The 15,136-nt window shown below is 43.4% G+C and overlaps 1 protein-coding gene across 2 annotated transcripts in view; it reads right to left on the reverse strand.

Annotated features, from left to right (window-relative positions):
- MAML3 (mastermind like transcriptional coactivator 3) overlaps positions 1-15,136 on the reverse strand; it is a 417,508-nt gene that overhangs the window by 170,844 nt on the left and 231,528 nt on the right. For both annotated transcript variants that reach the window (XM_036853304.1, XM_036853303.1), the window contains exon 2: positions 4,181-5,701. In XM_036853304.1, the coding sequence (XP_036709199.1) occupies positions 4,181-5,701 (1,521 nt within the window). The remainder of the gene's footprint in view (positions 1-4,180; positions 5,702-15,136) is intronic.

The raw sequence follows: 15,136 nt of genomic DNA on the forward strand, positions 1-15,136 counted from the left end.
ACAGAAACACATATTTTAAAAATTAGACAGCAATCCAGAAGGTCCAATACATGATGAAGAGAAGTTCCAGAAAGTGGAAAAGGAGAAAAGGGAAGGGAGAAATGATCAAAGAAATAATAACAAGAGCATAACTCAGAGAAGAGTTGAAAACTTATAATGGTGGAAATTTTATTAATATTTTCATTGTCACTATTTTAGCTGATTTTCATATGAATTAAGAGAAGATCGTAAGGAACGAAAGGGGATGTGGAGAGAGAAAAGAAAAGAGAGTGAAGTGTGGGGAGAAGGAGTTTGAACTATCTCCTAGAGCAGGGATTCACAACTCATATATGTAAAAGAATAGAAAGTAACGGTATCACCTCAATCCTACTAGCAAATTGGATAACTAAGGATTTTTTGAAAAAAAATTAGTGAATGTAAACATTTAAAAAATTGGGTATTTTCCTTCCTTAAAAACATTTTTTTTCCTAGTGGTAGAATTAAACATACATGTATGATGGAACATTAAAAAAACTAAGTATAAAGAGGATTTCTCAAAAAGATACATGTACCACAATGTTCATTGCAGCACTATTTACAATAGCCAGGACATGGAAGCAACCTAAATGTCCATCAACAGATGAATGGATAAAGAAGATGTGGCACATATGTACAGTGGAATACTACTCAGCCATAAAAAGGAACGAAACTTGAGTTATTTGTAATGAGGTGGATGGACCTAGAGTCTGTCATACAGAGTGAAGTGAGTCAGAAAGAGAAAAACAAATAGCGTATGCTAAAGCATATATATAGAATCTAAAAAAACGGTACTGATGAACCTAGTGGCAGGGCAGGAATAAAGACGCAGACCTAGAGAACGGACTTGAGGACACAGCGGGGAAAGGGAAGCTGGGACGAAGTGAGAGAGTAGCACTGACATATATATACTACCAAATGTAAAATAGATAGCTAGTGGGAAGCAGCCGCATAGCATAGGGAGATCAGCTCGGTGCTTTGTGACCACCTCGAGGGGTGGGATAGGGAGGGTGGGAGGGAGGCTCAAGAGGGAGGGGATATGGGGGTATATGTATACGTATAGCTGATTCCCTTTGTTGTACAGCAGAAACTAACACAACATTGTAAAGTAATTATACTCCAATAAAGATGAAAAAAAAAACACAATAAATAATACTCAAATAATTGAAAGAAAAGTATAAAGAGGAAAATAATAATTGCTCATAATTTTACCAACCAGAAATACCATTCTTAATATTCTAGTTATTCTGTATTTTTCTATACCTATTAAAAAACACCATTTGGATTGTGACATACAAGCTGTTATTTGATCTGCTCATTTCACTCATACTTTGAGCATTTCCATGTGATTAATCATTCATTAATAGCATGATTTTCATGTACATTATTCATTTTTCCAAAATGCTTATTTTGGTCCTAATTTTCACAATCATAAGCAAACCATGAGCATAACCTTTGTACATAAATCTTTGTTCAATTCTCTAATTATAAGGAATAATATGTAAATTCTGAGAAGTGGAACTACCAGATAAAACATATTCAAAATTTTGAAATAAGTGGTGTTGGTTTTTTTTCTCTATTTTTGGCTCCCTCTTTCTCAAAACCTCCAGGAACAAAGTGAATTTCTATTTGTTCCTGAGAGAAATGGCGTTTGCTGCAAATGTCCCAAATAAGTAAACGTCTGTATAAGAAAATTATCTTGAAATAAGTGTTCTAGTGTTATATTGGCTTCAGTGCTCGAGTTACTCATTAAAACTAAGTGTTCATCATGGTCCTTGTGGCCAACAAAGAGTAAAGTGAATTTTCACTAGCAACAGCAGACAACAAATTTGAACTATACCTATGTATAATTATACTTTATATCTTGCCTGTAATTCATGCTTGTATTTGTGCAATGTACTCCCGTAGAGTGCAATTAGCTATTCCGAGGGCTGTGTCAATACTTCTCCACAATCAGATAAAAGCATGAAATAAATGGTATCTTTGCAGAAAGATAGTCACATGTTTTTATATATGTATGTCGAAGCTTGTTTCAAACAGTGGTGAGTTAATATTTCATTAAAAAGCATGCTTTTGCTTGATGGTTCTTTATGAGGTTAAGAAATGATTATTCTAATAAGGAAGATTCTGTCCGTCCTGAAAGCACCTCGTGAGATGGAAGGAGGAGCGGAGGAGCCCACAGATTTAATCCAGAAAACCATCACTTCTGTTTCTTCATCACTTGACCGAGCCCTTTCTCAACATGACCTCTGCAGCTCAAGGCTTTGGTTACTCATAGACAGGCAAGCATAAGGACCTGAAATAAGCACCTTTAAAATTCATGTTCCAGCAAAGACAGGAGCTTCGCCCCAAGCTGGCAAATTTCAAAAGACATTGAAGTGAGGGTGAGGAGTGAGGCTGCCTTACATTGCACCCACGTGTCTGCAGAGTCGGCACCACTGGTCTGGTTTGGAGGAAGGACTCTACCGCAGCTGGTGTGAAAAACAGCGGATGTAGAAGCACAAGATGCACTAAGATTAAGAGCAGACCATTCTGACAGCCTTCCATCTCATAAACCTCGGGGCTACAGCAAACATCCTTGTGTATTGCCTATATTTTTGCCTGCTTCAGAACTTAAGACTGAAATGTATAAAATGCTGCGTTTTCCAATGGTATATAGAGTTTTAATGAAACCAAGATAAGACATAAAAGTTTCCATTTCAATGACGTTTTTCTACCAGCTACTGATTGCCGTTGATGTCAACCAAGCTACATTTTTATTTCTCCAGGCAGAATTTCTCTAGAGCTGGACAGCAATGTGCAGACAAGAAACCACTATGAGGTTTTGGGGTTGGAAGTGCTGTGAAGGACAAGCATCAAGCCACAGAGCTCAGGCCTGTCTCTGCAGGCCAGCACCACCTCCAGCCCTGCAGCCTCCCTCAGGCTTGGGGAGGTGGGGCGGGGGGCTGGGGGGGGGGCGCACACCTGGAGATGCAGATGCAAACAGTGCCTGGTGATGCAAGATCTGCCTGCCTTTCTTCCCAGCGCTTCCAATGCACCCCACCGTGGATGCATATCCAAGCACTAGTCTGGACCTGTTTGCACGAGGGCCCCTAAAGCAAAGACTTTCCTGCAAAGTCTCCAACTGCAATGCAAATGTGGGCATCCAGAGAGGACGGAGGCGCAGAATTATGCCTACACAACTGACAGCAGTCGGCAATAAAATGATGGATGGCTCATGAATTCACCCATGTCGGGGTAAGATCAGTAGAACCGCGGATTTCCCCCGCGCCCTGCCAGGCAGATGACGTGTTACATTAAAGGAGCGTTGTCTGCTTGCTACATGGGTCAGGGTGAGGAGAGCCGATGCTCGTCAATGAGGGTCCACTCTCCAATGATTGCCATTCATTTTTACCATGGATCCCTGAGAGCCCTACACCCCGATACCAGGATGTCATGACGAAAGACAGTGGGAAAGAGGAGACTTTAATAGAGCACTAAGAGACGGTCATCATCAAATTCTCCCGAACCAGAGCTGAACGAATTGGAGAGGTTTTACTACACTCTCAGGTCACGAGGTTGAAACAGCTTCTGATGGTGCTAATACATCGACAAATGTTAAAACGTTACACGGTCCTATAAAAATCTATCCTCCACTTCCCTTTGCAAACACAGAAAACTCTCCCACCTTTGAACATCAAGAATCCAAATTTCCACGATTCATAATTCAGTGAGACAGGCCAAGGTTGTTCAGAACCTTCTAAGACGGTTGTAGAGATCCCTAAACGCTCTGGCCTTCCCGCCATCCCCAGTCCTGGACCGCATGACCCGGGAGAGAAGCTACAGGAGGAGAACCACGTTCTGTCATGGGACCTCGACAGCCTGCTTCCTTCCTAGTGAGCATTTTATGTCATTTTCGCTTTCTTATCTTTTACCATGTCCAGAATAAAAGAAGTCCGATTCCCAGGCATTCAAATACAGGAAAGTATACTGTGCCGCCTTTCCGCATCTCTTAGGAAAAAGAGGAAAAAACCCTCAAACAAACGTGGTAACTACGTGAGGATATGTAGGAAGGATTTCCACAGGTGATTAACCCCCTACCACTGAAGCACGGGGAGCGTCGCACGTCGACGGTCTGCCACGCACGCCAAGGGCCCCTCCAAGCGCGTCCCACTTGCACACTTACCTGACCGTGGGATGGAAGCGCCGGGTAAGCCACGGGCTGATTCATCACTCCCTTCTGCTTGATGAGAAGCATGCGTTTCTGGCCCTCACTCAGGTGTGCCCTGGGGGCCTGGAGCTGTGGCAGCGGCTGCGGCGGCGGGGGTTGCTGCGGGGGCTGCTGCTGGATGTAGGGCATCAGCGGGCTTTTGCCAGGGTTGGCCATCGGGGGCGTCATCCTCTGACTCAAGTCTGCATTAAAATGGGTCAGAGGCTTAGTGTTGCCGTAAGTAAGAATACTGTGCTGTTTGTTTGAGGGGTTTGTCCCCAGGTTATTTGGCTGCTGATTGATCATATTCAGGTGATTCTGAGGGAGGTAGTTATTCATTGTCGTCTTCTGCAGGTTGTTGGCCATCGGAGGCACTATAGGATTTTGGTTGTTAAAGGCTTGGGGGTACATCATTGGGCTATTTGGTTTTTCCGCAGAGAAAGCTGCTCCGTAGGGGCTGGATGGAGGCCCTAAAGGAGACCAACTTGCGGTCTGATTTGAGTGCTGCTGCTTCTGCTGCATGAGCTTGGCCCTTTGCTGTTGCTGGGCTGCCATCTGCTTGAGCTGCTCGGCCGGAGACAGCTCAGAGCCGGGCACGGCACCAGGCCCCGACCCCGAACCAGCCACTGGCACGGCGGCCGGATTAAGGAGATAACCATTTCCAGGCCGAGGTGGAGCCTGGCCCGGGGTGTGGGCTTGGTTTGGAGTTTGAGGGGACTGGACAGCACAGTTTGCTGGCGAGCTGGCAGGGTTGGGGGCCGCGGGAGTGCTGGCCACGGAAGGTAAACTGGTGGCCGTGGAGACAGTAGAAAAGGGAGGACCAGAAGAAGGAGGCCGGGCCTGGGGAGAGCCCATGGAGACGTGTGCAAAAGGAGAGTGAGATGGGTCACTCTTCACGCTGGAGCTCTCCTGGGAGACGGGGGTCTCCGTGGCCGGCTGCGAGAATTCTGGTTCCTTCTTCTCTTCAAAGTCTTCGTTGAACAGGTCCTGTATGTCATCTTCAGGAACCGTGTTGGCCAGTTCATCTATTAATTCCTGCCACTCCTGGTCATTCAGGTTAATGTCTGAGAATAGCTTGTTCTGATTCGAAAGAGACGTTTCTGATGTGTCTATGCAAGTAGGGTCGTCTAGAGGTTCTTGTTTGAGGTCCTTGCTCTGCAAGATGGTGAAGCTGTCCTCCAGGTCACTGCAACCGTTCACGTGAATTTTAAGTTCTGGGAGTCTCCCATTCTTACTCAGATCTTCCAGAAGGCCAGGAGTGTGAGCCCCACTATTCTGCAAGGGCAAAGAAGGCTTCAGGTCCAGTTGGTGAAGAGGAGAAGCTGAAGGCAGTGGCATATTGTTGGGCAAATTGTTGATGGCTTCCATCCCTGTAGGAATGTCCTTTCGTATTCGCTTGCTGGTTGGAGAAAAACTCCCATCACAAGCACCATTCTGCTGGTCTCCATTAAGTGGTGATCGGGCTCCTTCCAACTTCCTTTTCACAGTCTCTTGGAGCTGGAAAAGAAACAGGAAAGAGAATGACTTAATCTCCAAGTCATGGTTTACTTACTCATTAAGCATGGTGGTACGCATCACGACGAACTCATTTTTAAATGGTTTAGAACACATCAGAAAGATGTTATACTTCTAATTTCAAAATTGGCCAGGCTTCAATTCAAATTCTATGGGAAAAGGTTTTACCCAAAAGCAGAGCTCACACGGCTAAGAGATAGAAAGCAAACTAAAGACTGGACGGTGGAACAAAAGAAAAGAAAGAGTTAAGGCAATAATTCTCCCATTGGGAAGCATCGTCTTATTATTATTTTTCAAATGAATGCTACGAGTGAGACTTGGACCAAAATGTGTCATGCTCGAGAAAGGTGCTAATATCTATCTTAAGTTCTTGTCACATCTGACTTGAGAACGTTAAGGAATTAAATCAACAATACTTTAAAGAACACTGAAAATCCTCTAAGATTATGGAATTTAACACATTTACTGAATAACACAGAAATGAAGATTAATGGTTAACATAACCAGAAACTTCTTTTTGGTTCTTATTTTACTTGGCCTCCCAGCACCTCGTGACATAGTAGCCTGCTCTGTTCTAAAAGTATGCTTCCAAGGGTTTCCATGATACCACACTTTTCTGGATTTCCTTCGTTCTTTCCATCTGTGCTTTCTCAGTCTCTTATGTATTCTTCTTTCGCTCTCCTAAGTGATGGGATTCTTCATTGTTTGGTCTTAAGCTTCCTTCTGCTTCCAGGGCACAGTACATGTTGTTTTCTTTTCTTGGAATATACTCCTCCCCCTCCTCCTCCCCTTCCCCTGGTAATAGCTACTCATCTTCCAGGTTGTAGCTTAGACTTCACTTCCTCTAGGAAATCTTCTCTCACATCCCTTCACCCCAACTACAATAGGTACCTCCTTTGACCCACCTGCACTGGGTTGGAAATCCTGGAATACGTTTCTCCAAGCAACCTCTACTTCCCCATCATAGCTGCTACCATACTTTGGGGCAATTGCTTAAGTGTCTGTTTAGTGAGCGCCAAGAAGAGGGGCTATGGCTGACTTGCTTACTGTGTATCTGTGGGGCTGCAGGTAGTGTTCAGTTCAAGTTCACAGCAGTGGTTAATAGACAGTGGCAAAAATGAATGATTCTACTGTTTAATTCACAGGGGCTGAAGGAGGTGAGCTTGGATCAGAGCAGGAGGCAACTCCATTGACATTAAAGAATGCTTGACTTTGAGCTTCGACATTCCTGGTAATGGAATCTCTCACCCTGGAGAGTGCTGTGTCCATTTAACTGGACTCCTTTGAAAAGCCCGGGGGCAACCCTTGGTGGATGACGACAAAGGGAAGGCAAACTGGGTTGGACAGAGGTTTCAGCAACTTTGCAGAGCTGAAGGCACAAGGCAGAGTGACCTGGGGAAGGAGGGAAGAGGCAGAAGAGCCCCACTTGGGCACTCTCCTATCCTTGCCAGAGGGGCTGCGTATCACAGGAGCAAGGGGGGGAGAGGAGCAGGATCCCCTCTGACCCCGCACTCACACATGGAACTGGGAAGCCTCCCCAGGCGCCCCCTGTAGAATAAAACCGTTCCGGAGACAATCTGGGGGATTCTAAGATGTGCTACTTTATTGCCTTTCTCTCGTAAGTAGAGAATTCCATTTTAAAAGGAAACAAAAGAGGTCCTTAAGTAAAAATCCAGTCTAACCCTTGCTCCTAAACTTTCTATTTTTTTTTTGAATTAGAGATATCATTCTTCAATTATTTTCTTCACTTATCATAATGATACTTTTAAAAAACCATTCTTTGCTATTTCACTATTTGTAATTTTTTATAATTTGTAATATCCATATTTTTCTCTGCCATTTATTTGTGGTTAGAAATATCAGTGCCTACAAGAAACTACCTATATATACAGTTGCTCATGATTTAAGACAGTCTTAAGTCACTAACACTTTCGATAATTTTTTAAAGACATGGTTTAATCAAACTTGTGATATGTTGTCTTCAAATCATTGGCTATTTAATTATTCACAGAAACTTCTTGGTCTTCCACCAGCTTAGGGCACACACCTAGGATCTTCTCGTGCACACACAATTATACCCTCACAGATCGGAGACTTAGACATCCTTTCAGGGGACCAGCCTCAGAAACATGGCTCCTGGTCATCTAGACAATAAGAGAATGATAAACTTTCTATTTTTAATCACCAAATATTCTGTAGTTGCTTGGTAGGTGTTCCTGAATTTCTGAAAACAAGGCCCCAACTGGGACACACTGGGATTTGACTTCAAACAAGATCTGGCTCAATCCATCATCTTAGGTAGAACCTGCTAGAAAATTACGTTATTTATTGAACAAACCAGGAAACCGTGGTTCTGATTGTAGATATGGCAGATACTTGAATGTGGCTCCAACACACAGTGGCAAGTTCAGATATGACAGATTCAGGGTCTAAAAGAAGTAAAGCTCAGGGCCCTCTGCACCTCCTGCAGGGATGTTAACTTTAAAAAAACAGACACTTGTCTTAAAAATGAACCTGACTTTATTTTTAAAACTACAGGTCCATGATTCTGTTCTAGGCCATGAAATGGATGGGGCAGGATGGAGAAATAAAGGCAAATGCTCTGTTTGTTCCACTGGAAAATAGTGGTGGCCGAGACCATGGAGACAGACAGGTCTGGCTGGGAACCCCAAGCCTCACCTCTTATCAGCAGAGCAGGCCTAGGTGGGTGAGTCAGAATAGGGCAGTAGCACAGGGAGATCAGCTGGGTGCTTTGTGACCACCTAGAGGGGTGGGATAGGGAGCGTGGGAGGGAGACGCAAGAGGGAGGAGATATGGGGATATATGTATACGTATAGCTGATTCACTTTGTTATACAGCAGAAACTATAGCTGATTCACTTTGTCATACAGCAGAAACTAACACATCATTGTAAAGCAATTATACTCCAATAAAGATGTTAAAAAAAAAAAAAAAAAAAGAATAGGGCAGTAACACAGAAACAGCCCAAATGGCCCTGGAGTTAGAAAGCCTGGCTTCAAACCCAAGAACCCCTACCTAAGAGTTCATACATATAAATATTGTCTGGTACTTCATAAATGTTAGCTACGATACCCTCCATTAGAAAGTGAGTTACATGAAGGCAGGGATTTTTCTGCTTTATTCCACTACTGGGCCCCTAGTAGCTCAAAGTAGATAATAAATACATGTTGAATGAATGAATCCTGGAAAACTTATTTAAACTCTCCTAAGCTTTGGATGCCTTATCTGTAAAATGGGTTAATAATATCTAGCTCCTATAGTTACTGTGAGGATGAACTTAAATGAAATAATATGGAAAGCACTTAGCTTCATGTCTGGTATCGTGTAAGCACCCACTAAGCCTTCGCTATTACTATTTTTAAAACACAATACAAATTTTTTAAAATGCAGTGATATCAATAGTCACAACTGCAGCTGAGAGAGATTAGTTTCTGGATCTCTAAATACAAATAGGTAAAATGATAATACTTCTGTTCCTTAGCCTGCAAAAGCCTAACGTTTTCCAAGCACCTTGTAGAGCTTTTTAAATATGAACAACAAAAGATCAAATTTGCAATTCAAGCCTGAGTCCAAGTGCTAATGTATTTGTGTCCTAGATTGTAGAACAGCAGTGGATGGTTGGGGCTCAAATCAAATACGTTTCCAGGATGCAACCTGAATGGAGCTGCTGAGTATTTCCTTTTCCTTCAGGGCCTAGAGTTCTCCATTGCTGGCCCCTTTAACACAAATCTTGACATATATTTCCTGTACCAGCGTTGGGAATATAAGAAAGACCTCACGGAAGATACACTGAAACCATGTTATAGTTTTTAGTCGTGTCCAAAATAGCAGAGCCATCTAAGCATCCCTCCCGCGTCTCATCATCCTTTGCTTGTCTAACTCTCTCCTCATTTCCCGCTTGGGAGATAGATGGAGAGCGGGCAGGAGGAGACAGGACCTGCGGGCTGAGGAACTTGCAGGCAAGTTCCTGCTCAGTGGGCGTGAGAACGGGGAAACGTCCTGGGGACTCCCCGTCCCCGTAAGGATTCGGGTCAGGGTCTCGTCCCGAATAGCCTCATCTCAGGAAGTCCCTGGCCCTTCTGCCTCCCACAGCTGGAAGCCTCCTTAGTACGATTTGTGCTCCTGTGGAAGAATCACAGGAACTCTTGACCGAGCTTCAGCTTCCTTGTTCCGGTATGCTTGTATGATTACATATACATGTTTTCTCCCATTAAGGGACGCTGCGGTGCCAGGAGCTAAAGTTGCTGTTCATCCCCTGCCTAGTACAATGGGGGCCGCGCTCATGTGTCCGTTACTCTAAGGGAAACCATTCCTCCTCCTCCACAGCGGCTCCAGCACGAGTCTCTCGCCTACAGTGTGGCTTGATGGCTTCTGTTTCTGTCAAACTGTGTGTGTGTGTGTGAGAGAGAGACAGAGAGACAGAGAGAGACAGAGAGAGAGACAGAGAGACAGAGAGAGACAGAGAGAGAGACAGAGAGAGAAACTTAGAGGCAGGGAGATACAGAATGGGTTTGGGAGTGGTGATACGACACCCAGGCCAGTAGTAATAAGAACAGCTGTGCCTTTGGGGTTATAAAGCACTTTTACGCAGGATCGTATATTATCCTCATAGCAAATCTTTGGGGCAGGTCGTGTGCTGGTCTGATGGTTCAACAGAGAAAAGGGCAGTGTTTTGGAGGAGGTGGAATGGGGAGGCTGGGTGACACCCAGGACAAGGAGGAACGTGGCTAAGATAGCTAGGCCTCTGCTGACATTCCCAGCAGATTCTAGCGGGTCCCCTGGGCCAGTGCGTCCATGATGAAGACATTCTTTCTTCCTTTAGACTCTTAGCAGTGCTAGTTAAGTTAAAAAAAAAAAAAAAAAAAAAAAAAACTCTCATTGACTTGTCCCAGACTTTGAATGAAATTGGGGAGGATCAGGGAGCTTGGGAATAAACATGATGATCCTACTATTAAAATAATGAAGATTTTAGGATAGAAGATATTGGGGGTAACTATCAGATTCCTGTCTCTTACTCCTAATGATTCTAAAAGGTGGGTAGGATTTATTAGAACCACTTACAGAGGAGAAACTTTAGGTACGGTGAGATTAAGCACTGTGTCCCAGATTACAGAGCTGGGGGTTGGGGGGAAGGGCAGGTGCTCAACCCGGATTCAAATTCAGACTCAGCTGTGACTGCATGGCCCCCACTCCTGATTCACGCAGGCGGTGACGCACAGTCGTGCCTTCATCAATGGCCCTGGGCTCCCATGCTAATCGTGATAAAGTTCTTTCAGACTGTTTTCAGAACTCATCCTTGCTTGATTCCACCCTCTCCCCACCACCCCAAACCAGTTACACCTTGAGGACTATCCGTTCTCATCCTTAACGATTTTTATTCTCATCTTCCACCTCCAACGCCACTACCTTGGTTCAGATCATCAACACTGCTCCCGTGATTTCTGTAGCAGCTCCTGACTAGCCTCTCTGCTCCGGTCTTGCCTCTTCTCTAACCGATTCTCTGTGTTGTGGCTGTGATTTTCTTTATAAAATGTGGACCCATTCTTCACTTGCAGCTCCTCTGGGGCTGTCCGCTGTCGTCAGCATCATCTAAGTCTCACACATCGGCCCTGCACAACTGGGTCCTCACTCCCTGCTCACCTCTCCAGACTCAGCTATCACCTCCAACTTCTTCCCCTCCACTGGCCCTCCAACACCAAGCAACTCTAAACCTTCAGTTATACTTAATGATTTGCCATACTCAGGATGCATGGTGTTTATTATCTGTCTCTATGAGTCTTTGCATATGTTATACTCTCACCCAACTTCTTCACCCGACCACTTCTATTCGTCCATCACCATTCAGTTTAGACATTACGTTCTATACGGTCTCTCTTGACAGCCCCTCCCCACACCTTCAAATCTTGGAGACCCTCTATGTGCTCCCACGGCATCCTCGTACACATCATACCATAACGGCTTGCCTTTTCCTTCACAAGATTGTATGAATGAATGAAAACTAAAAAGGTTTCTCAAATAACCACACTCAGTTTGTGTAACAAGATCCCTAAAGCAGGCATTTGAAAATGTTGGCCTGTAGGGTGTTTTAATGACCATTGAATAAATGTACAATTTATTTTGGTTATTTTAAAATGCTGGAGATGGCTCATAGACTGTCCCTTCCTTAAAATTTTTGAGGACTCTAAGGGTCCAGGAAACCTATGTTGAGAACAACTCAAGAGCATATGAAGAGCACCATGGAAAGGAAAAGTGAACCTGAAACCCAGAGACTTTATATAACATTCCCAAGGTCAAGTGTTTTGACATGCATGTGAACTCAAAATGCTGGATGTTTTCATAGTTGAATTGTAAATTTCCTTTCAAAGGTTTCAAGTGGTTTTCACCTGCCAAAGCACCCCCTCCAACCAAAAGTGTGAGTGAACTTCCTTCACCAAATATTAGAGACACAAGGATTTCCCAAGAATTAAAGATGCATTGGAATCTCAGCCTGCAGATGCTATAACTAATTTAGAGGCTCCAAGAGAACATTTTGGTCATTCTGATCTGCTCTGGTCAAAACCAGAAGATGATTTGGTTTAACCATATCAATTTTCATATGGTTATTTTCTTCTCATTCTACCAGCAGATAATAAGCATATGAACACACGGATAAACTTGACTTGCTTATTTAATGTATTTGACGAGTGACCCAGAATATTCATGTGTTAGATATTTTAATTAGTAGAACATGAATAGTGTGCAAAACATTTCCCGAAGTGTCTTCTAGATTTAAGCGTCCTTAGAAAGGATCTTTGGAGGTTTATTTAGAGGTTCAATCTTCTAGCCCAGTGATTATCCGACTTTAAAGCGTCTTGAGAAGCTGTTAAACATGCAGGTGTCTTGGTGCCACTTCCTCAGTTTGATTTAGTCGCCCAAGGTAGGGCCCACATTGGGACACAGGTTGGCAGCACAGGCATCTAAAGGAATATAATAAAAACCTCCGATTTCTCTAAGGTAGTTGATCTAGCATCCCCAGTTTTTAGAAATTCTGATCTAGAAGAACAATTCTGCCGGAGTCCTGAAACTCTGAAGTTGTTTGTTTGATTAAAAAAATACACACACACACAAACCCAATGTCAATATCAAATGCTCCTGAGTTGATTGGTGATACTCTGGGACAGCTCATAAACAGGACTAAGAAACAAAGCTCTAGATGGAGATATTTCGAAGCACAGAGGATCTTGAATACTGCAGGAGCTTGCTGGATTTCTACAAGACTTTACATGAAAACGTTTATTTTTTATATTTTTATATTTTCATTCCTCATGAACTGAGGGTGTGCTGTATGCCTGTGTGCCAGGTGCAAAGGAATGGATTCATTCCCAAAAACAGAGACCACACCAGAAAGTGAACACATGTCAGCTATATATTGACAAAAGTTGAGTATGTTTGTTTAAAGGGGATCTACATGAAGGGTAGAACAACACACACAAAAAAGAGATCTCTTATCACAACTCCTGAAATGCACCTTGTCAGCCTTATATACTCCTAAGATCATTTTAGAGAGAAAACAACATTATTACATAATAAAAGTCATATGAATTTAAATACACATACACACACACACACACACACACTATTTCCCTGAGAGCCAAGAGTTTAAAACCTCTGCTTGTGACCATCCCAGGATAGATACAGCTTCTCTGGACCTAGTCAGTAGGAAATGATGGGTCTCTGGAGGGGAGGTCAGTTAAAAACCTCTGTTCTTGGGACTTCCCTGGTGGTCCAGTGGTTAGGACTCAGCGCTTTCACTGCCGTGGCCCGAGGTTCAATCCCTGGTCAGGGAACTAAGATCCTGCAAGCCTTGCGGCAGAGCCAAAAAAAAAAAAAAAAAAAATCTCTCTTCTGAAATGCTCCAGGAAGAAAAGGATCATCGCAGAAGGGGCCTCGCCCTCCTGGAAAGCATCTGAAACCTCAGCTACAGAGGCCCAAGGGAATGCTGGGGCACTGCTGAACCCCCAGCCCAAGGGGACAGGACCGTGAGTTTATTTTTATAAATGACCATGATCTTTTTCCTTTTTGCTATGAGCCAGATTTAAAACTCTATTCCTAAGCAGTTTTAGGTATGTACACACAAGAGTCGTCATACCTCTTCTCAGTGTTTGGAACGTGGATGCCCACCCAATTCCAGCTGCGAGCTGCCAAGATAAGAGATTCTTTAAAAGCATTTTAAATCTTTTGTGCATGGCTGAATTTTTAGGTACGCTTTTATCCTTCAGTTATGCCTAAATTGGACCAACTTTATCCACAACAACACATTGAGAATGGATCGTAAAACAACAGGAGCAGAGGCAATCAAGGCCCTTGACACTGAGAAACACTAAGTCCCAAGATCTCCTCAAATCTCCATATTTCCAAATACATGAATGTTCATAGAGGCTCTTGGCTTTCTCTCAGTTGAATGAATAAAGTATATTTTCATCACAAGTCACATGAATTCTGTGTACTCTTTATATCTGAAGTAATGAGGTTTTTCACAAGCTCCATACATGTAGTCCAAACTGGGGTTTCAGTGAATTTATTAACTACTCATTAAAACCGAGACTGTTATCTCTGTAAATGCCAAGGTTATATGACTTTCAAATCTCCTCACATAGTTATCAGTAGAAAGCTCTAAACTTCGAAGTTTTTATTAGAGACTTTGGCTCACTGCTTACTAAATATTTCAAGATTGGCATTTAATACTGTAATTGGCTGAGAGCTTATAATGTACCAGACATCAAGCTAAATGCTTTACCTGTATTACCTGGGTTAATCCTCACAATACCCCTATGACGAATGAGGAATGGGCTCAGAGAGGGTGGTCATTTGTCCCAGGACACACAGCAGAGCCTTACTTGGTTCCATCTGCCTCTCAAATCTGCGTTCTCACCTACTGTGCTATTCTGCATCAGATGACTCCTGTTCTGATCAAACACGAGCAAACCTTGCTTAGAAATTCTGGGAAAGCGTTTTAGACACCTGTGTCGTGACGGCCTTAGGAGGATGTGTTCAGGGTTTTGAGTCAGAGCTGCCTGATTCACAGAAAAGTGTTGTGTTCCTCTACAAGGAAGGATGTTACTCTGTAGATTTAGCATGTGTTTGAGAAGTGATGATAGCTGAAAACTTCAGGAGGGAGCAGACGTGTGTATCCTGGTGGCAGCCTCCTTTATTCAGTAGCTTTCTGTAGGAAAAACTCCGCTGAGATCTGCAGTTGCCAGTTGCCATCGGAATACTACAATCTGAACACTGAACTGCTCTGTCTTTTCAGATACATAAACACACACACACGCACACACATTACACTACATTTATTTTGAAGGACAAGAAACAATTTCCTTAGGAATATCTCCTACTAGATGTCACGCATACTTTATC

This window comes from Balaenoptera musculus, chromosome 5, assembly GCF_009873245.2.
Source record: "Balaenoptera musculus isolate JJ_BM4_2016_0621 chromosome 5, mBalMus1.pri.v3, whole genome shotgun sequence".
NCBI lineage: Eukaryota > Metazoa > Chordata > Mammalia > Artiodactyla > Balaenopteridae > Balaenoptera > Balaenoptera musculus.